General features: G+C 38.1%; 1 protein-coding gene across 1 annotated transcript in view; it reads left to right on the top strand.

Annotated features, from left to right (window-relative positions):
* Positions 1–24956, top strand: part of LOC150085794 (protein Skeletor, isoforms B/C-like) — a 715869-nt gene that overhangs the window by 4232 nt on the left and 686681 nt on the right. Inside the window, exon 2 of the mRNA XM_090374255.1 lies at positions 12852–12992. Coding sequence (XP_090230381.1) covers positions 12852–12992 — 141 coding nt within the window. The remainder of the gene's footprint in view (positions 1–12851; positions 12993–24956) is intronic.

The following is a 24956-nucleotide window of genomic DNA, read 5'->3' as shown; positions in this document are numbered from 1 at the left end:
CAGGCTGCCTAATGTAGTACTGACAGGAAGAATTGGAGATAACAGACCACCAGGAAGACCCAAAAGAGAATGGCTCCAATGCCTAAAGGAAAACACAGGCTTTCAGAGTTATCAACAAATGATGCAAGATTCAAGAGATCGACAACAATAGAGGACAATATCTAAATAGGGACTCAACCCGTGCCAAACAGAAGAGTAGAATGATGATGATGAATTTCAACCCTGCTATCGCTGGTTAACCTTGGTAAACCAATAACTTTAGAGAATCTCATTGGAGACAATGCAAATATTTCTGAATTTTTCAACTTCTTAAAGCAAACTGAACTTTTTAATCAATTCTGAATTTATGAAACTTTCCCATTTCTTTATATAATAAATGAATAGGTGCATTATATCCAAACTAGGTTATGCGCCATCAAACCCCCATAACAACCAGTAATATGCACACTGTCGACTAACTCTCCTCCTCAAACTGAAATAAAAACTGGAAATTTGGCAAAACTAACTGGAAGAAATATCAAAATGTTGTTGTTGTAGTGGGATTTATTGGCGCAAGGGCTACTATGGCCAAATGAAATATCAAAACTGGCACATCTAGATATTCAGACCATTGAGACTCTCACCATTGACTCTGCTGTAACTTACAGAACTCAGCAAATAATGGCAACTGCAGAAATTGGCATACCCAGATCATCCATGAAAATCCGCTCGCACCCAAAAATATGGTGGAATGAAGCCTGTAGCAATGCCAAAAAAGAAAAGAATAGGAAATATAGCACCTCACAAAATAACTTAACCAATGAACTTCAGTACCTCACAGAAAAATTTACAGCTAGGAACTACCCAACCCAACTCATTCAACACACTATTTCCGCCGCCAAAAGTAAAATTAACAATCCACCAAAACCCACCACCAATGCAAATATACGCATCATCCTCCCATACCATAATGAACTTGCCGGACAGTTCTGCCGAGTGTTTACAGGTACAGATATCTCCCTCATTTTTTCAGCTTATAATAAACTCGGATCCTTATTCAACACTTACAAAGACACACACAAATACCCAACCAACGATTTGAACAATATAATTTACTTGATTAAATGTCAAACAAACTGTGATGCCTATTATATTGGTAGTACTGTACTACTACCAAGTTTGGTTCTACCAAAACCTCCAACACTCGTGCATACTACCGCTATAATAGTCTTAGATCGGGACAAGCTAGTACACAACTCACAATACATGCTCAAACCCACAATCACACGGCTTTAATCAACTCCGCTATCACTATTATAAAACTAAAAACCAGCCACAAAATTCTTCATTATGAAGTCCTCATTATCGAATGGTTTCGACACAATACTAATCTCAACATCCTAAATACAAAACTTCCCTTTCACCTTTCTTCGGCTTGGAATCTCTCACATCTGAGATTCCCACGTGTACCAAAGAGCATCACGAGAGTATAGAAAATTCTTTAAAAATACAGCACGCGTTACTTCTTACTTAACACCACCAACTGAAGACGTTATAACTTAACGAAAGTCTGTCGTCACGACTATTGGCATTATCAATTCTTTTATGTTCCAGATTAACTATTTTCTACAACAAGCCAAAAATAATTCCTGGATCCAGTTTACTTCCTCAATAAATAGAACAACAAATACACGGACAATATGGAATAAAATACGGAAAATGAACGGGAAATACAAAAACCAACCATCCTTAGTATTACACTGGAATGGAGAAAGAATTACTGAACCTTCAGAGCCAGCTAATATACTAGGAGAAACGTTTGCCAAAGTATCGTCAAAACCATCATATCGTGAAGAATTATTGACCTATAAAGAGAAAACTGTAAAAAAAACAGAATTAATTTTAACACCAAACATATTGAATCCTATAACCAACCAATTGTATTGCATGAATTACGTGAAGCATTATCAAAAACAAAACCAAGTGCAGTTGGACCAGACAACATACATTATGATATGATTAAACATCTGAAGCAAAAAGAAATAGAAAACCTTCTTAAACTGTACAATCGCATTTTTCAAGAAGAGCAATATCCTGAAGCATGGCATCATGCAATAGTATTAGCTTTCCAAAAACCCAATAAAGATCAGAACAACCGAAACAACTATCGACCGATAGCGCTCACTAGCTGCTTGAGCAAAGTTTTGGAGAAAATAATCAACAAAGGATAATCTGGTTTTTAGAAACAACCAACTGGTTCAACAATATGCAATGCGGGTTTAGAGGTAATAGATCCACCTTAGATCACCTCGTAAGAATAGAAACAGACATAAGAGATACATTTATAAGTTCAAAACATATGGTTACCATATTTTTTGATATAGAAAAGGCATGTGACACAACACGGAGATATGGTATACTACAAGACATCCACGATACAGACCTCAGAGGACATTTACCACTCTTCATCCAAAACTTTATGAAAAATAGAACATTCCAGGTCAGAGTACAGAACACCATGTCAAAAACATATAAACAAGAAGAAGGAGTTCCCCAGGGGTTTCTCCACAATAAATGGCATCACAAAACAACTGCCATCCACGGTGTCGCTTGCACTATGTGTAGTTGACTTCAGTATATCGTATCAAGCACAGAATATAGAAACAATAGAAAGGCAACTACAATGTGCAATTAACAAAATCAGTAGTTGGGCCCAGAAAAACAGATTTAGAATTTCACAACAAAAAACAGTCTGCGTACACTTCTGTAGGAAAAGAAACTTACATCCCGACCCTGAACTAACAATAGAAGGTCACAAAATACCCGTCAAACAAAGCGTATAATTTCTTGGACTCACTTTAGACAACAAATTAACCTTCGTAGAGCATATAAAGCAATTACGAATAAAATGTATGAGACGACTTAACATCCTTAAAGTCTAGATTGTATGTATAGCTTAGCTTAATTTTCAGCACTCACCTCATAGTAATCCGCTTAGCTGGTGGAGAGTTTTACCACATACATAGGATTACTATGAGGTGAGTGCTGAAAATTAAGCTAAGCTATACATACGATCTAGTTATTACATTACAGCACATAAGGACTCCTTAAAAATCAAGAGTATCCTTAAAGTCTTAACATCAGTATCTTGGGGAGCAGACCGTTATACCCTGCTCAATCTGTACAAAACACTAGTAAGATCAAAAATAGATTACGGAGCACCCATTTATGCTTCCGCCAAAAAGAGCGCCCTCAAATGGTTAGATCCAATTCATCATAGTGCACTACGAATAGCAACGGGAGCCTTCTGCACATCACCTTCATACAGTCCTTATACAGAAGCTAATGAACTACCATTGTTCCTCAGGAGACAACAGCTGGCCCTACTCTATGCATACAAGATAAGATCCACAAGAAACCATCTGACTTGGACATCATTATTCTCGCCAAAATGGGAAAACATATATAAGAATCGCAAAAGTGCAAACAAGTGTCTAAGAATCAGACTACAAGAGCTACTGACAACATATGATCTTAACATAGATAATGTTGCAAATCTTGAAAGGCACATAATACCACCATGGATAAACCACTCCACAACTTGTGAACTCTCTACACAAACCTGGAATAAAAATAACTTGTCAGACATTAACTTTCAACAACTGCATGCAGCACATAGAACTAAGTATCCCAACCATGTACTGATATATACAGATGGATCAAAATCAGAGAACCATGTAGAAGCATCGGAGGTATTCCCAGACACTACACTGGCACTCCAACTTCCAAAAGAATGCAGTGTCTACACTGCAGAATTAGTAGCAGTTCAGATAGCCCTGGAGTACTTCAGAACCACATATCATTTGAGAACAGTAATATATTCTGATTCATTAAACGCAATACAAGCCATTCAAACCACAACCAATATAACCCATCCAGTTCTCGTGCAAATCAAACAGATATTAACAGACTTAACAAAAGAAAAACAAGAAATGCTTTTCTGCTGGATACCAGGACACAAAGGGATAAAAGGAAACGAAGAAGCTGACAGAATTGCAAAATCAACAACTAACCTTCAGAAACAACCTTTCCCAGTGCCGTATCAGCATTACAAACCAATTATTCAAAACCGCTCTCTGACACAATGGCAAGAACTCTGGCAAAAACAAACTTCTAATAAATTATATGAAATTAAACCAAAAGTTGAACATTGGAAAACAAGCACAAGGAAATCAAGGAGAGAGGAAGTCGTTCTGACCAGACTACAAATTGGACATACACACATCACACATGGCTATTTACTGCATGCCGAAGAACCTCCAAGATACCAAACATGCAATACCACCCAAACAATCAGACATATACTCATAGAATGCCCAACCTATGAAAATGATCGCCGAAAGATTTTCTCATCATTATATAAAGGAAATCAAGACATCACCCTCAGAGATATCCTAGGTGACAAGGAACGTGTATCAGACATTTTCAGATTCATGCAGACAATCAATGTCTACCATCTACTATAAATAAAGACAGTGTATATAATCACAAAAAAAATTTAACTCCCATGCATTCAACCAAGATATAGAGAATGAATATGCATTCAAAGACATAATATAACAAATGAACTGGCGCACTATGATCTCCGTTGTCAATGCGCCAATAAACAACAAAACAACAACAACTATTTTCTACTTTATGACAACCAGGGACGGAGTAGTGCACTTCTGCTTCCTTGTGCTTATTTTAAAGTTCCATTAAATTAAATTTCAACCCACCTTAATGCATTAACTTAATCATTCCACCTTAAATTTAGCCATCAGTCTTTTCATAAAACTATTGCAGATTATATTCAAGGTGAGTACCGTACTTTAAGCATTTCGCTATTTTTATACTTAGTCTATTATCACGGTATTATAAGAATTTTTATAATACTGTGACAAGACTAAAATTATGGCCATAGTAGCCCTTGCACCAATAAATCAAACAAACAACAACAACATGTCCAGATGGAATCCACTATCAAATGATTAAGCATCTCACTGAAAATTCCTTATGCATGATCCTACTGCTTTATAATAGGATACACCTTGAGGAAGCATATCCAGACTCTTGGCGGCATTCGTTTGTGCTGGCCTTCCCAAAACCAGGGAAGGACCATTCAAATCCAAATAAGATTTCCAGCAAGTTTCCGACAATCCCTTCCCTAATTCTTTCGTGGAATGGGCAAGAACACTCTCTGTTCCCGAGGATATTGCAAATGCCTTGAGCACAACCTTTGCCGAAATTTCAGCGGCATCAACTTAGTCTCTGTATTTCCAGAAAATTAAGACTATGATTGAAGAGCGATCCATCAACTTTCAAATCCCACTACTCCTTCTATATAACCAGCCTCTTCAATATTCTGAACTTCTACATACTGTCGAAACAACACGCAACAGTACCGCTGGGCTAGACAGAATATATTATATCATGTTACAACATCTTGAAGAAAAAAATTTAAAAATACTGATGATCTTCTATAACCAAATCTTTCTTGAACACCTTTACACCACCTCTTGGCACCATGCTACAGTTCTGGCCTTTTTTGAAACCTGGAAAAGATCCGACCATTCCTTACAGTTACAGACCAGTTTTCCTTGGTTAGTTACTCAAAAAAATAATCCATTATCGACTTGTTTCGATCATAGAAATGCAACATCCTCTGAGTAATAACCAGCATGGTTTTTTCCAGAACAGGTCCTCTTTAGATTTCATGATCAAAGCTGAGTCTGCAGTTCATTAATGCCTTTGTAAAAAATGAACATCTTGTTATGGTTTCTATAGACATAGAGAAGGAATTTGACACTACCTGGCATCATAGTATTCTCAGCGACCTCCGTACTTGTGGTCTATGAGGCAACCTGTCTATATTCATCAGGAACTTCCTCCAGAATCGTTCGATACCACAACTCGCTTTCTATGACATTTTTACAGGAAGAAGGAGTATCATAAGGGTCTGTACTGAGTGCAACCCTTTATGCCCTTAGAATCAATTTCATCACAAAAGAACTTCCAAATACTGTTCAGATCTATCTTTACGCTGACGATCTCTCTATTTCTTGCCATTCTCAGAACATGAGATCCATTAAATGGCACTTGCAGATATACCTGAATAAAGTCCAAAGGTGGGAAGTGTGCAATGGTTATCGTCTGTCACAGCAGAAAACTGTTGGAATTCCCTTTTACAATCAATGTGAATTACATACATATCCTGAACTTCAGATGTCAAACTCTACCATTCCAATGACTAACAATGTCAGATTCTTGTAATTAATCCTTGACAGGAAGTTAAATTTCTTTGAGCACATTAAATTTGTGCGTACTACCTGCCTCAAAAAGCTGAACATACTAAAAGCTTTATCTGCCCTGTCTTGGGGAGCAGACCATACATCTTTGCTGCTCTTATATAGAGCATTGATCAGATCCCGTTTGGATTACGGTGCTGCAATCTATGATTCTGCCCAAAAGAGTACACTACGCTGGCTTGATCCTATACAGCAGGGTGGTCAATGAGTCGATTGCGGATTTAATTTCGGTCGATCACGATGAATTTTAAATATACAGTCATCCCCCTATTTGTGCACCTTGTGCAATGAAATTTTTGAGATGGTAGATCGGTGCACATTTTGAAGGAAAAAAGTAGATTGCATCACAAATTAAGTTGGCCACTCCTGCTATACAGCATAGTGTATTGCAGATTGCCCTTGGTGCTTTTAGGACGTCTACCCATAGTTTATATATTTAAGCTCATAAGCCCACTCTTTGCCTCAGCAGGAAAACACTACTTCTCAAGTATGCAGCCCAAATCCTACTGTTGAGCCATACCTTTTTAATCCACCCCTGCAAAATCTCTATGGAAATGAAACTAGTAAAATAAGAACAGCAGGCTTATGCTTCATTGAATTAAATTAGAGTTGAAATGTTCCTATTTTCAACAGGCAACAAATAATGAATTACTCCCAACCACCTTGGACTCCCCCTCCTCAATTATCTTTTGATACTTATCTTCACAAGTGGGGAAAGAATTGTCTACCGACACTCAATGTGAAACAGCTCCATGCAAGCCATATTAGAAATATGCTGATTTTTTGCCAATATATACTGATGGCTCCAAATGACATTCAGCCGTTGGAGCAGCAGCAGTATTTCCCTCTACTATCATTTTGACTGCCCCTCCACCTGAGTATAGTAGCTTCTCTGCAGAACTTCGTGGAATAAAATTAGCTTTAGAAAACCTGAATTTCTACCAATCTCTAAAACATGTAGTATACACGGACTCCCTTAGCTCAATTACAGCAATGCAAAACTCCTCCTACAAGGTTCACCCTGTGTTAAATCAAATCAAATCTATTACAAATTGCAGAATGTCATCAATCAGTGACCTTTTGCTGGATCCCAGCACATTCGGGGATAAAGGGGAATGAACTTGCTGATAAAACTGCTAAAAATCCATCAACTTTTGGTTTAACCTCCATTCTGCTTCCAGCTTCTGACTACAGTCACATCATAAAAACAGCATGTCTCATGCAGTGGAAAGAGCTATGGCACACACACACAAACCAATAATAAACTCTACCAGTTGAAACACTATGCAGAAGATCATGAACCTTCACTACAACATAGACGACAGAACTTGCTACTCCACTATGCCAACAAGATAAAATCCATCACCGATCATCCAAATAGAAAGATTCTGTTTTCATTTAACTGGAAAAACATATACCAAGCCCATCCACGAATGAATCGACCTGCCAAAATCCATCTGAAAGATTTACTACTAAGCGAGAGCTTAATTATGACATTGTAGCTAATACGATTGCACAGACCATTCCACCATGGTGTGTAGTTCAACCCATATATGATATGTATTTTCAAAGCTGGGGGAAAACTACTCTATCAAGAATAAACTACCAACAGTTACATGCAGCATACAAAGAACAATATCCACATCACACTTTCATATATACAGATGGGTCTAAAACAGAGACTTGTGTAGGAGCTGCGATTCATTTTGAGGATAGTACACTCATCCAATAACTCCCAAAAGAATGCAGTATTTTTACTGCCGAATTACAAGCCATTTCGATGGCCGTAAACCAAATCAAACACAAACAGATAGCGAACGGCATAATTTTCACAGACTCGCTTAGCTCTGTTATTGCTTTGCAGAATGCAAATACCACAAGATGCCCAATCCTACAACATATCCAATATTTAGTATCAGAGCTATTACAAAGAAATCACAATATCAGATTCTGCTGGATCCCAGGCCACACAAGAATAACTGTAAACGAAAGAGCAGACAAAGCAGCAAAAGAAACTTTCACCTCTGATTATACCTTTCACACAATACCATATACAGATTACAAGTCCTTGATCCACCAAAGCAGTATAAAACAATGGCAACAACACTGGCTAGATCAGACTAGCAACAAACTTCGTCTAATTAAAGAAACACTTCGACCATGGCCTACTAGCTTCCGATCGAATAGACAGGAAGAAGTGATCCTCGCTCGATTGCGAATCGGGCATACACATATGACTCGCTCTTGCCTACTTGGAGGTGAAGACCCCCCCCTCTATGCCAAAACTGTCAAGTTCCACTGACTATACATCACTTCATGGTGAACTGTCCAAAATTTCATAGAGAACGTCAAAGAGCCTTTTACACAATAATGAATACACAAAACAACACAAAAATGCTTAAAACAATTTTAGATGACCGGCCAAATATCACCGAAGTTTTCTTCTTCCTTAAGTTAACTGGATACTTTCAAAACATATAAAATTAATAGTATACCATTTATAGAGAAGCTACACAAATATATATAGCAGAATCTTGGTTCTGTCCTAAATGACAAGGAAAGTGAAAAAAATGTTGATATATGAAATTCTCCTACCTAGGCTAGGTGCATTATAGCCTAAGCTGCTCTTGCGCCAATAGCTTTTAAATAACAACAACAAGCAACATTCTGTCTCCATCTTCTTTGATAGCCAGTTGATACGACTAGCACCCATTGATGATGTAACTGAGCACATTACTAAGCAAATACTGCCAGCAGCTTCTGAAGCAATACCACAGTCTTCTGCTTTCAAACACAGAAACCTTAAACACTGGAGGAATGATGCTTGTACCATAGCAAAAAGGGAAAGAAATAAAGCCTGGAATCTGTTCCGTAAGTTTCCAACCACAGACAATCTAATTCACTTTAAAAGGCTTAAGGCGAAAGCACGACAAATTAGAAGAAAAGCCAAAAAAGAATCGTGGATTCAGTTTGCCTCCTCTATCACAAAGGATACTAGCAGTTTAATTATTTGGAAAAAAATTCTACAACTAAATGGAAAATATCTCCCGGTTTCTGTTCCAATCTTAATCAAGAGTGGACAAGAAATATCTTCACCACAAGAAATAGCTAACGCACTTGCAGAGACTTTCTCTGAAACGTCTGCCACTACAACTTATGATGCTTCCTTTCTACATATCAAAGCCTCAGCAGAAAGATACAAGATAAATTTCCAAACTACTTGATCTCTTGCCTACAATCAACCTTTTTGTCTATTTGAACTCCAAACAGGATTAAATAGATCACCTAATAGTGCTGCTGTAACAGATGGAATCTTTTGTGTAATGCTGAAACATCGAAACAACACAGATTTAAATTTACTAATACCTTTCTTTAACCGAATCTTTCTTGAAGGTACCTATCCCTCTACCTGGCATCATTCCGTTATTTTAGCCTTTCCCAAACCAGGGAAATATCAATCACTCCCACAAAATTACTGACCAATCTCCCTCACCAGTTGTCTGGGTAAAACTCTAGAAAGGATGATTCACAGACGACTTATCTGGGTTCTTGAAACTGAAAGGCTGCTAAACAACATTCAGTTTGGATTCCGACAAAATAGATCCTCTTAAGATCTCATTTTGAAAGCAGAGACTAATATCCATAATGCTTATGTGAAAAACGAACATCTTGTAATGGTAAGTTTGGATACTGAAAAGGCTTTTGATACAACTTGGAAGTATGGCATATTGCGAGACCTTTACGTCCTAGGATTACGAGGACATGCACCGAAATTCATTTAAAACTTTCTTCGACGCAGAACCTTTCAAGTACGTTACCAAACAGTGCTTTCTTTTAACTTAACTCAGGAAGAAGGGGTCTCACAAAGATCAGTACTTAGTACTACTCTTTTTTCACTTAGGCTGAACACTATAACTCAGAACATTCCCAGTACTGTAGAACTATATATGTACGCCGATGATCTCACTATATCTTGAATTTCAAAAAATATTCATACCATTGAAAGACAGCTACAACTATCCCTAAATAAGTTAGAAATATGGACACTGCAGAATGGATATTGTATGTCTGAACAGAAAACAGTTGCAATTCACTTCTGCAAAAAAAGCAAGCTGCATCCAGAAACAGAACTTGGGCTAAATAATCACCTGATTTCTCTCACCAGTAACCTTCATTACCTAGGTTTAATGATAGACACCAAACTGAACTTTGTCTCACATATAGAATACCTCCAAACAGTATGTCTGAAGAAACTTAACATGCTCAGATCTATTTCTGCCCTGAAATGGGGTGCTGGTAGATACACTCTTCTACATCTGTATCGTGCCCTTATCAGGTCTCATCTAGATTATGGTGCTGTTGTCTGTGACTCGGCTAGGAAAAGTGCACTGACTAGACTGAATACTATCCAACACAGTGCCCTACGAGCTGCTCTAGGAGTGTTTAGAACATCCCCTGTCCAAAGCCTTTACATATAGGCACATGAACCTCCACTTCACCTTAGAAGGAAAATGCTGCTTCTCAATTTTGCAGCCAAAATTCAAAGCCTTCCAGCCCATCCTCTTCGCCCAATTCTTTTCAACCCTGAATGGACCACATTCTACAACAGCAAACTGGCAGGAAATAGACCCACTGGTATTCATCTAAAAGATTTATTGCATACCTGGAACATTCCATTTGACAATATACGTTAAGAGACCGATGTAGCTGATCCACCGTTGTCTGTAAGTCTCGTTCACTGTGATACCTATTTTCATCAATGGGGTAAGAAATGTGTCGAAAATGAAAGTATTAAACAACTTCATAAAGGCCACGCACTTGACAATTCTCAGAATTCTATATACAGATGGTTCAAAAACAGACTCTGCCATTGGTGCCGAAGCTGTCTTTTCTTCTTTTACAGTTTCCATATCACTACCGGTTGAATGTAGCAATTGTACCGCAGAACTATACACAATAAAATTAGCCTTAGAGAATATTAATACTTTCTACAATTCTAGCAGTGTAATATACACCGATTCCATGAGTGCAGTATCTGCATTAAATAATAAGTCTTCAATATCGCATCCCATCATAAAACAAATCTTATCCCGTTTAAATCATCTACGAAGTAAAAATCACTCTGTGAAATTTTGCTGGATCCCCAGGCATTTTGGTATCACAGGTAATGAGAGCAGATCAGGCAGCCAAACAACTGAACAATACAACACCAGCAAAATACCAAGTGCCATATATATTGATTATTTAAAGCATATTAAAAAATTTTACTTTTCAGTGGTCCAAAACTTGAAAGTCACAGTTAAACAACAAATTGCTCCAAATCAAAGAGAAACCAGAATTATAGAATTCTAGCTACAGTCAAAACAGACAGGAAGAGGGTGTACTAGTGAGATTACGCATAGGGCATACACACCAACCCATATGTACCTACTCATGGGGGATGAGCCACTGCTATGCATGCACTATTTGTTGCCACTTACCATCAAACATATGCTCTTGTATTGTGCGCATTATGCTCATATTAGAAAAAAGTGCTTTCCATTCACTATCATGATTACAAGATCCTATATCACTAGTCCATATTATTGGAAATAATGTGAATCTAAATGAGCTCTTTAGCTTTCTCAAGCAAATACGAATATATGAATTCTTATGATGCGAAAATCGGACAGATTAAATACATAAAATTATAATATAAGAATAGGCACATTTTGGCCCCAGTTGCCCTTGTGCCCAAAAACAATCATACCACTATCAATACAAAAAAAAATGCCTGCATATAACAGTATTTTGTGATTCAGACTACTTCTTCGCAGATAGACAGCTATGGTTCTTTTTTCCTATATCATAGGCAAGTCCAGATATTTTTTGCAATACTGTGCATGTGTGTATGAAGATTTTATCCAAACGTTTGGTAAGTGAACTTGTAATTTTTTAACTTATAGTGATAGCTGGAAGATTATGAGTGGAGCTATGTGAGTACTAAGTTTTAACATGTTGCTATTTGTCACCCTAGTGGAAGCTGTTTTAAGTGCCTATTTGTTTTCATCATTTCTCCTGATTGATGATGGAACAATGTGTAGCAAATTATACCTGACAAAACATTCCTGTTGCGCAGAGCCTACCTTGGTTTTCGGATTTTGATATTTTGTGACTTTTGGCTATTTCCACACTTAATTAACAGGACATGAAAGAAAAACAATTTGAGTCAGTTCAAGAAATCTAGTGAAACATGATGGACTGCCCAAAAGTATTCACAAAATCTTTCAAAAATTTTTTGGTCATTGATGGATCAGGTGTTTGATTTCAGAAGGAGATTATATTAAAGAATATTAACTATTATCATTGAATAAATTTTTTTGCAATATTTACTGAATTTTTTTGATCAAACCTTGTGTTTGTGTGTATTATTTTTTAAAATTTATTTGCAATTTAAAAATGCATTAGTTTCTTAATGCAGTTATATATTATAAAACTGTAATTAATATTTGTATATTTTGACAAAAGTTATAAAATTATGCCTAGGTTTTGTTGTTGGTGAAGAATACCAGGGGCTTTATCTTGGCAAATTTAATACATATGCTCACCAAATAACTGGAGAAGTATATGCAGTCGATGAATATACCTTCTTGATTAAAGATTTCATTTATGATGGCCTTGGTCAAGGTAAGTGATATTTGAAAAAAACTATTATAGTTGATATTCTCAAGTAAATATAGTCTAAAAATAAACTCTGTGTATGTGTGAGTAAATTGAAAAATTAACTAGTAATGATAAGAAGAAAATTAGGAATATTAACATCACAAACATCTAGGCTATAATAGCATAATCCACTGCATGCTGCTCATAATAAATCAAAAATAAAATAAAACGAATTAGGATCAAAATAAAACAAATGCCAGTAGCATGGCAAACCAATAGAGTGAAAATGCGGCTATTTTCACTCTGTGAAAAACTACATCCAAGCAAAAACTACATTAGTATATGTCTTATTATTATGAACATAAAGATAGGTCACTGCCATTCAATCTACCTTTTCTTCCTCTCATCTGGCTCTCCGTACCGCTATTGGAGCATATCGAACATCTCCTGTCCAGAGCTTATACGTCGAAGCAAACGAACCGCCGTTATCGCTTCGACGTAAGCAGTTGTCTCTGAAGTATGCTTTAAAACTGAAATCCCTGCCAGACCATCCAACGTGGCCATTCGTTTTTGAGCCATGATGGGAAAATTTGTACAACACCCATAAGACTGCCAATCGTCCTTTTGGTATTCGTCTCCTACTCAAAGAATTTAATATCAAGGTAGACAAGGTTGCCCAAACACCAAAGCAACCCCTTCCACCCTGGCTTGCTCATGTCCCGGCATGTGACTTGTCCCTTAGAAATTGGGGAAAGTCGGACACTCCATCATCTGTCTACCTGCAGCTTTATTCAGCACAACGAGCTGAACATTCTGACTTCGCGCCAGTTTACACAGACGGTTCGAAGTCGGAATCATATGTGGGATCTGCTGCTGTCTTTACAGACAGCACTACATCGGAGCAGATTCCCTCTGAATGCAGCATATTTACTGCAGAGCTGCACGCTATAGAGTTAGCCTTGGATCACATTAGTAAATGCCAATACCAACGGTTCATTTTATATTCTGACTCTCTCAGCGTTTTACAGGCTTTAATATTTGTGAGATATAATCCTCACCCAGTTCTGTCTAGTATTCAGCAGAAGATTCACTTCCTCCGTGAATGTGAATATGATATCCGCTTCTGCTGGATTCCTAGCCACGCTGGGATTAGGGGAAATGATTTGGCTGACACCGCAGCCAAATCGGCAATTCCCAATAATAATCGCTGCCTGTCAGTCCCCTATACAGACTACAGGCAAATAATACACCAAAAGATAAATTCCCAATGGCAGGATTCGTGGAATAGACAGACTGCGAATAAATTATATCTTATAAAGCCTGTAATTGAACCGTGGCAGTCTAGTCTGCGCAGGAATCGTAAGGAGGAAGTTGTTCTTGCCCGGACCCGCATAGGACAGTCATTTGACTCATTCTTTTTTGCTGAGGGCTGATGACCCTCCTATGTGTGTGTGTCCTGTGGCACAGTTTTATCTATTAGACACATTTTAGTTGACTGTCCAGATTTTAGCAATATCCGTTTTACCGCTTTTAATCATCTGACTGAGCCGTATACACTCAGTCAGATTTTATCCGACAATGACAATGTGTCTGCAATTTTTAGCTTTTTGAAAGCAATAAAGGTTTTTAATCGTATTTAAAATTTATATGTTATTGTTATTTCTTTTATTGATTTATCTTTTTTATATATTTGTTATTAGATCTGGACATGGTGGCCTAATTAATTAGTTTACTGAGATGTTAAATTTTTATATATTACCTGGTCTTGGCGCATTATAGCCCTAGTTGCTAATGCGCCAATAAAATCCAAATCAAATCAAACTTCCTCTCATCCTATTCTTAAAGAGATCCGGTCTAAATTATTATACTTTCAAATAAACAACCAGAAGGTTACCTTCTGCTTGATCCCAGGCCATGTTGGCATCCCAGGTAATGAACATGTGGATGATGCTGCTAAACATCCCAACTCTGGATTATCCATTCAACTGAAAGTGCCCTACACTGACTACAAATCCATTATAAAAAAAAGAACATGTAGGAAACAATGGTCTCATCTCTGGCAAACTCAAATCAATAATAAACTGTTGCAGATTAAAAAAGAGCCACAACTGTGGTCATCTAGTTTCAGGAGAAGCAGGCTACAAGAAGTGATTCTGGCAAGGCTCTGCATTGGTCATTCACATCCTCGTCTGTATTTGCTACTGGGAGAAAATTCTCCTCAGTGTTTCATTTGCTAGTCACACCTAACAATAAAACATATTCTCATTGAATGTCCCCAACTTTCAGCTGTCTGAAAATCCAGCTTAAATGCTCTCTCCAACTTGCAGGAACCTTTACCTTATCACATATTCTTGGTAATGAAGCAAATTTGGACGAACTGTTTCAGTATTTAAAATGCATAAATTTGTATTATAGTATCTAATCACAAAAATGTGAAATTAGTGATAACTAAATCATGAGCGGGCACAATATGGCCCAAGAGGCCCTTGTGCCAATAAAACCTCAAATAAGTCCATAACTCCATCTTCTGTCTACCAACAACTCTATGCTGCCCACCAGGCCGAATATTCCGACTTCTTGCCTGTCTTTACTGATGGCTCGAAGTCGGAGTTGTCTGTTGGATCTGCTGCTATCTTTCCAGGTTGTTCTATATCTGGAAAGATTCCCCATGAATGCAGCATATATACAGCTGAGTTTTATGCTACAGAGTTAGCGTTGGATCACATTAAAACCAATAGGTATCAAAGGTGTGTGGTGTACACTGACTCTCTAATACACTGCAGGCTTTATCGGATATGAGGTATAATCCTCATCCATTTGTGACCCGGATTCAGCAGACGCTACACTCTCTCTCTCTCTCTCTCTCTCTCTCTCTCTCTCTCTCTCTCTCTCTGTGTGTTCTTTCGACATTCATTTCTGCCAGATTCTAAGCCACATTGGGATCGGAGGAAATGAACTGGCAGATGTTGCGGCCAGATCACCCCACAACACGTATTGTCTGTTAGTCCCCTATACAGACTACATGCAGCTAATAAACGCTAAATTACGCTCCCAATGGCAACAATCTTGGCATGAGCAAGTCACAAACAAGCCCTATCAGATAAAGCCTGTAATCAGAAACTGGCAGTGTAGTCTGCGCTGGAACCACAGGGAGGAAGTTGTTCTAGCTCACCTCCTTTCTGATCACTGATATGGCTTCCATAAAAACAGGTTCACCCTAGATTTACTTGTAAAAATTGAATCCAACATTCGCAATGCCTTCGTCAGAAGACAACATCTAGTGATGGTCAACCTGGATATTCATAAAGCATTTGACACCACATGGCATCATGCTGTTATTGCAGTTATGTCGACCGTGCCTAGTAGTCATTCCTATGCAGCTCGCACTCGAAACTTTGTTTCTACTGCAGCTCAAACAGATGTATCAGTTCCACCTAACACTTCTCTAGCGAACTGGCTCAAATCTACACTTTCAATCTCTAAAAAAGATAATCCTCCAAAAAAAACCAGCGAAGCCACAAATACTCCAGTCAGCATTCCTACTCATACCCCATCAGTCCCAGTTGAAAAAGAACAATTAAAATTTGAATAATTCTCTAAAAAAATGGAATCTCCCACCAAAAGTATGTGGATGTAGATGAGCTGCTAGATAATGAGGAACCCATTCTAGAACTCCATGGATATTGGACGCCCTACATTCTCAAAAAATTATCGGAAAAAATGTCCCACGTAGATAAAACAGTCAGGTGAGTCATCCTCAGGTAAACCTAAATAATGCATAACATCATACAATGGAATTGCAGAGGACTAAGCAGTCATTCTGATGACTTAAGAGATTTAATGGCTCAATTTAACCCCATAGGTGTATGTTTACAGGAAACATTCTTGTCACCCCAAGTTTTGCCAAATTTTCAAGTTATACCATTTACAGATGAGATAGTAACTCAGAATCGCCTGCATGTGGAGGAGTTGCTATTCTTGTTAACGGTAACATACCATCCAGGCCGATCCAATTGAGAACCTCCCTAGAAGCTGTGGCAGGTCGCATTGCACTTGGTACATCATTTACCATTGTTTCCATTTATATTCCATCTGCACCACTTCTGCTTTCAGAACTTGACAACCTCATTGCACAACTCCTGACTCCAATTTGTCTTTTTGGTGACTTTAATGGACACCATCCATAGTGGGGATCTATCACAATGGATAGAAGAGGCAAATTGATGGAGGAATTCATGCATAATAATGATCTTAATTTATTAAATTTGGGATCTCCTACCTACATCCACTTAGCAACCGGATAGACTTGTCAATTTGTTCACCATCCATATTTCCAATCATGATATGGTTGGTATTAACCGATCCCTTTAACAGTGATCACTTTCCAATTATTTGCATGCTACAAACAGGGGTAACTCCAAATCCTGATCAACGATTCACTTGGCAGATTAAAAACACAAACTGGGGGGGGGGGGCTATTCTGCCCAAATACTCTTAGATAGATTTTATGTTCAAAGACAACATATTGGTGATGTAAACACTTACATAACCAATCAGATTTCAGCCCCAGTGGACCACATTTTATCAAAACAGGCCTATTGGTATAAGGTTGCTACAGTTAACACAATGTTGGAATCTAGACATGGGCTCTAATTTCTTAAAAGGAATAAGAAGAGAGCCCAGAAAAAGGAAAGCACCTTTTTCTTTAATTTAGATACCTTACTAACTGTACTAACCTCAACGCTTCGCCACAAAGCGGCACTGCTCCTGCCTCCCCAGCCCCGGGTGCCAAGCGATTGTGACTGAGCGATTTATCTGTACTTCCAGTGCGATTTCTAGAAAGCGATTTACAGTTCCTTTTTGTCCTTATCGTTAAAAAATCCATTTATTTTATAACAGCTCTCGTAACAAAAGTTCCTGTACAGAGCAGGGAAGGAAAGCCACCTTTCTTTATTTTCTCATAGTATATTACTAACCCCTACTACTCTTCGCTTGGTCACACCAGGCACTGCTCCTGCCTCCCCGTGGCAGGGCCGGAAATCTTGGCAGAAAAATCTCTCTGCCAAGGGCTAAAAGGAGCAAAGATGGACCATACCAATATTGACTCTTGTGGGATCAATGCCCCATCACATTCTAGAGAGCAGGAAGATTACAACCCTTCCTTTGCTAAGAGACAAAAGAAGGATACAGACCAGAATATCTGGCCTTCATAATACATTCTTTGACTGACCAGCCAGTCAGCAAGCTTTCTCCTTTTCTGATTCAGAAAAGTTTACAGAACGTCGCTGGCTCACCAAAAATGGTTCGCAGACTAAAATCAGGTGACCTGCTTGTTGAAACAACACAATCCAAGCATTCTGACAAGCTACTTAAATTGAAAACACTTGGAGGAACTCCCATAGAAGTGTCACCTCATGCCACATGTATCCGAGGAAGAAATTAAACAAGAGCTTTCAGAACAAAATGTTATTCAGGTAAAAAGAATACTAATCAAAAAGGATGGTTCACTACTTCCAAACAGAAACATTATACTAACTTTCAACTTGCCAAATCCACCAACATCTGTAAAAGCTGGATATTTGAACTGTCATGTCCGACCGTATATACCGAACCCAATCAGATGTTATAAATGTCAAAAATTTGGGCATTCACAGACAGTATGTCGAGGGACTGCTGTATGTGCTTCATGTGGATCTAAAGACCATACCCATATACCGAATGCTCTGCACAAATCTTACAGTGTCCAAACTGTAGAGGCAACCATTCCGATTACTCCAAAGACTGTGAAACATGGAAAAAAGAAAAAATGATTCAGAAGTATAAAACCGAGCACAAAGTCTCCTACCCTGAAGCAAAGAAACAAATATCACCAATTACAATAACACGCTCATATGCAGCAACTGTCCAACAGCATAAACAGATAACTGCTGTCACCACCACTACCACTTCAGTTCAAACCAACATTATAATCCCCCCAAACATCTCTATTTCTGATTGGGCTCGCTCAATCCTAGCTCCATCAGCAAAATCATCTTCAATCTCAACTTCTAATCAAGCCATAAATACACCTGTTACAATTCCGCCAACAATGCCTTCCATGTCACGGCCAACCATAAATACTAAAAACATAGATAAAGATGACAAACTCCCTGTCCATGATCATATGGATACATGTGAAAAAGAAGTCCCAGAAGAACCAATCTTAGAGACACATGCTGAGGAAGAGATGGAAGTTTGCCCAATCTTTCCCAGAAAAGAGAAAAAGCCTGAGCGATCGTAAAAAGTCAGAATCAAATACAGCTATAAAGCCAATATAATGCGCACAATAATACAGTGGAATTGTCGAGGTTTCCACAGTAACATTGATGACATTTGCAACCTAATCAATAAATATCACCCAGTAGGTATATGTCTTCAAGAAACTAACCTAACTGCACAAGTAAACACAGCAGTGAACCGTTACAGTATCTATAGACAAGACCGATGCCTTTCCGGTGGAGCTCATGGTGGAGTGGCAATTCTAATTGACTCCAAAATTCCATGTAAACGCCTCCAACTACAAACATCTTTGGAAGCAGTTGCAGTACGAGTCTCAATCCAGTTTACTTTCTCACTGGTCTCACTCTACCTTCCCCCAAATCAAGAGTATGCATATTCAGACCTAGAAGCATTAGTAACCCAGCTACCACCCCCGGTCTGTATCATGGGAGATTTAAATGTACACCATCCCATGTGGGGATCCCGTCACCAAGACAAACGTGGCAAATTGATTGAGAAATTATTGGAAGAGCAAAATCTCTCTCTCCTTAATACTAGAATTGAGACATACATCCATTTGCCCACTGGAACAGCCTCTGCAATTGACATCTCCATATGTTCACCTGTCCTATATCCACTGATTGAATGGACAATCTTGAAAAATCCTCTTAATAGCGACCATTTTCCAGTGGTCTGCAAAATATTAATAAATGATGTTACACATCACGATGGTGAAAAAAGATGGAGGTTTCATAAAGCTGACTGGACAAAATATAAAACAATCGCAGCAATGGACGAACAATTAATCACCACTCAGCCCATAGACGATGCTACAGCTCATGTCACAAACCAAATTTTAATAGCAGCTGAAGCTACAGTTCCTCAGTCATCTGGAAAATATCATAAACACGACACAGCGTGGTGGAATGAAGAATGCAGTATAGCCAAAAGAGAGAAGAATAAGGCTTGGAATCCCTTCTGAAAGTATCCCATTTACATCAACCTCATAAATTTTAAAAAAGCTAGAGCCAGAGCTAGATATATCTAGTAAAAGTAGAAAGGATTCATGGATACGATACGCCTCCACAATTAACAAAAATACAGATACCTGTGTCATATGGAACAAAATCAGAAGACTTAATGGGAAATTTCTTTCAGTTCCAACTCCACTAATAATCTGGAATGGACAGGAAATAACTAACTCCAAGGAAATCACAAACTTACTTGCAACTACTTTTGCAAATATATCAGCAGTATTGGCATATACCCCATCCTTTCAGAAAATGAAAACTGTAGCTGAAAAATACAGACTAAACTTCAATACCAGCCAACAACTCCCATATAACCAACCTTTCAACATAGAAGAATTGCAAAAAGCTCTGGCTAAGTCTAGGAAGAGTGCAGCAGGACCTGATGGAGTTCACTATGAAATGATCCAACAACTTAATCAAAAATCTCTAAAGGCATTACTTATGCTATACAATAGGATTTATAGGGAAAACTACTATCCAAATTCCTGGCTTCACTCCCTTGTAATTGCTTTTCCTAAACCTGGCAAAGATCATACGATTCCCACAAATTATCGTCCAATAGCACTAACAAGTTGCCTTTTGAAAATCCTCGAGAAAATGGTGAACAACAGATTAACCTGGTTTTTAGAAATATAAAATATACTTAACATAAATCAATATGGCTTTCGTAAAAATAGATCATCTCTAGATTCCATGATAAAAGCAGAAGCAAATATCCGAAATGCTTTTCTAAGGAATGAGCATCTAATAATGATCAGTCTCGATATAGAAAAGGCCTTTGATACTACCTGGCGATACGGCATTCATAAAGATCTCCACAGCATTGGTTTGCGAGGCAACTTACCACTCTTGGTAAAAAATTTCCTGAAAGTCAGAACCTTCCAAGTAAAATATCAAAACAATCTGTCACGAATATATACTCAGGAAGAAGGAGTTCCTCAGGGCTCAGTACTGAGCGCAACCTTTTTTTCAATCAAAATAAATTCCATTACAAAAGACCTGCCAAAAACAGTGGAAACATTCCTTTATGCAGATGATATTACTATTTCGTGCCATTCACAAAACATGAACATGATTGAAAGGCAGTTACAAAGCGCAGTGAAAAAAATAGAACTGTGGACTAAAAACAATGGCTACAGAATATCGCAACAAAAAACAATGGCCATACATTTTTGTAGAAAGCGAAAAATGCACCCAGATCCAGAAATAAAACTAGAAAACCAGCTGATACCTCTAGCAAATAGTATACGTTTCCTTGGCCTGATTCTAGATAAAAAACTTTACTTTTTGGATCACATCAAATACCTCCGAACAACCTGTCAAAAAAAACTAAATATTCTCAGAGTTCTTTCCGCAATGAAGTGGGGAGCTGATCGATTCACACTACTTCACCTATAATCAGATCAAGCCTAGACTATGGAGCCCCTGTGTATAGTTCGTGTAGACCAAGTGTCATCAAATTGCTCGATTCCATACATCATAGTCCCTTGTGAATCTCCTTAGGAGCATATAGAACTTCACCAGTCCAAAGCTTATATGCAGAGACCCACGAGCCCTCACTATATCTCCGGAGGCAAATGCTGCTATTAAACTATTCAATTAAAATCTGAAGTCTTCCTAATCATCCTACCTGGCAGTATCTTTTTAACCCACAGTGGGAAATTCTCTACAACAATAAACCTACAGTAAATAAACCAGTTGGAATACGACTAAAAGAAATAGTTTCAAAATGGGGCCTAAGCTTTGACAACATACATGAGGATAATAGCATAAGTATTCCACCATGGTACACTTTCACGCCTAACTGTGACACTTATTTTCAACAATGGGGAAAAAGCACTCTGGGAAATGTAAACATAAAACATATGCATGCAGCCCATTCATCACAGTTCTCTGAATACCTTCATATATATACAGATGGCTCTAAAACAGACACCAAAGTTGGTGCTGCAGTGGTCTTTCTACACACTGTTATCTCACAGCAACTCCCAAACCAATGCAACAGCTATTCTGCCAAGCTATTCGCCCTACTAATGGCCTTAAAATACATAGCATCTTCCCCGCATCTGAAACATCTCATATACACTGATTCATTGAGTGCAATACATGCTCTGCAACAAAGGCAGACTTCATCACATCCCATTCTTTATCAGATACAAACTCATCTTGTGAAACTCAAAAGTAAAATGAGGCAAGTAAAATTCTGTTGGATTCCAGGACATACAGAGATTGAAGGTAATGAAAGAGCCGATAGAGCAGCAAAGAATCCTACAAACACAAACCTAGGGCTTTACAAAGTTCCACATTTCGATTACAGGCCTATTATAAAACAAATTCTCCATACTCAGTGGTCACAAATGTGGCAAAATGAATCAAAAAATAAACTGTTTCAAATAAAACATGAACTTCAGCCATGGAAATCGAGTCTTCGTAAAAATCGGCATGAAGAAGTCATTTTAACCAGACTGCGCATTGGACATACTCATCTCACGCACTTTCACTTACTCACCAAAGCAAACCCTCCAGAATGTTTTCACTGTTCTTGTCAACTCACTATAAAACATCTCCTTATAGAATGTCCACAATACCACATGGCACGACAATCAGCCTTCCATCTCCCTATAAATTTCCAAGATTCTCTGACCTTATCACAAATCCTAGGCGATAACTCCAACATTGAAAATATATTCACTTATTTAAAATTAATAGGATATTTTGACCAGATATAAATCATATTTAAGAAATATAAACTTCCTTGTCACTAAACATTAATAGATAGGTGCAATATGGCCAAAGCTGCTTTTGCACCAAAAAAACCCAACAACAACCAACCAACCAACCTGCCTCCCCGTGGCGGGGCCGGTAACCTGGGTGGTAAAGAGAAACCCCCAGGGCCAAAAGGAGCCATCATGGATAAATATAATTATCCACCCTTAGAGCCTTCGAGTACAAGAACAGAAACATACCTTGACCATCACTCCAGTCACGACTTAGGAAATAATCCAAAGAGACAGAAGACTACTCAGATGGAGCAACCCTGCCCATCATTTCTAATTATCCACTCCCTCACTAGTCAACCTATGAGCAAACTGTCTCCCTTCGTAATTCAAAAATATCTGGAAGGTATTGCAGGATCTCCCAAAAATGTTAAGAGACTGCAATCTGGAGACCTATTAGTGGAAACTAAGAACCAAAAACATTCGGAGAAACTTTTACAGATCACAAACTTTGCTGGCATTCCAGTAAAAATATCTCCCCACACAACCCTAAATTCATCTAAGGGTGTAATATCCAGAGGACCTTCTAAATGTCACGGAGGAAGAAATTACCCAAGAACTGCAGAGAAAAAATGTAATTTAAACAAAACGTATAATGACTATAAAAGATAATCAACTTATACCAACCAGAAATATTATTCTCACGTTCAGTACACCCAACTTACCTGCCTCTGTAAAAGCAGGTTATTTACTTTGCCGCATCCGCCCATACGTTCCCAATCCTTTAAGATTCTATAAATGCCAAAAGTATGGCCACTCTCAAACTGTATGCAGAGGAGTTCCTGTCTGCCCCAATTGTGGGTCTCCAGATCACAATCAGAGCGACTGTTTGGCTACAAAAATGATGTGCCTGAACTGCAAAGGTGACCACCCTGCATATTCCAAAACTTGTGAAAAATTGAAAACTGAGAAAAAAATTGTAAAATTCAAGGTGGAGAAGAAAGTCAGCTACCAAGAAGCAAGAAAACTAGTTGTACCTGCTGTAAACAAAAATATTACCTATGCTAATGTAATAAAAAAATACCAAACAGTTTCCACTCAAACAGATGTCACAGTTCACACTAACAAATCAATTTCTGACTGGGCTAGAACTGTCCTTTCTGAGCAACAACCAAGTATGCGAAAACAACCCAAACTCTCAGACCAGGCAAATAATACACCTCTGACAATACCAGCGGTAACTCCTCCACCAGTGATTGCTACCACATCTTGTATTACAAACACAAATACTGTGAAAAATATTCAGGACACAACCATGGATACATATGCACATCTATACAGGAAGATCCTATTTTAGAAATCCATGCCAAAGAAGAAGAAATGGACACCGGTCGGCCCGTCTTCCAAAAAAAAAGACAAACAGAAATTGGAATGCCATAAACCAGTCACCTTCAAAAAGCAGTCAGAATCAGCTCCATCAACTAAACACAAATAATGCCTTGTATTTTACAATGGTACTGCAGAGGCCTTCGTTGCAATACAGACAATATCCAAGAACTATTTAATTGATTTTATCCAGTTGCCCTTTGTCTTCAGGAAACTTACTTAACTTTGCAAATTTCTCCTTCTATAAAGAACTGTTGCCTTTATCGAAGGGATCGTAATACAACAAATGCTGCCCATGGTGGTGTAGCAATCCTGATAAATTCAAAGATCCCAACTAAACATATTCCACTTCAAACTGGCCCCGGGTGCCAAGTGATTGTGACTGAGTGAATTCTTTGTGCTTAAAGAGTGATTTTCAAAAAGTGATATTATAGTTCTTTTAGTTCCTGTCCTTAAAACAATTTATTTATTCAGTAACAGCTCTTGTTAAAAAAGTACTTTACAGAGCAGGAAAGGAAAGTCACCTTTCTTTATTTCTTATATATTTATTACTAACACCTACTACTTCTCGCTTGGTCACACCAGGCACTGCTCCT

Source organism: Mastigoproctus giganteus, chromosome 5 (assembly GCF_048544385.1).
Source record: "Mastigoproctus giganteus isolate SK-2022 chromosome 5, ASM4854438v1, whole genome shotgun sequence".
NCBI lineage: Eukaryota > Metazoa > Arthropoda > Arachnida > Uropygi > Thelyphonidae > Mastigoproctus > Mastigoproctus giganteus.
The sequence above is the reverse complement of the archived record's forward strand: the minus strand, read 5'-3'. Positions and strand labels throughout refer to the sequence as shown.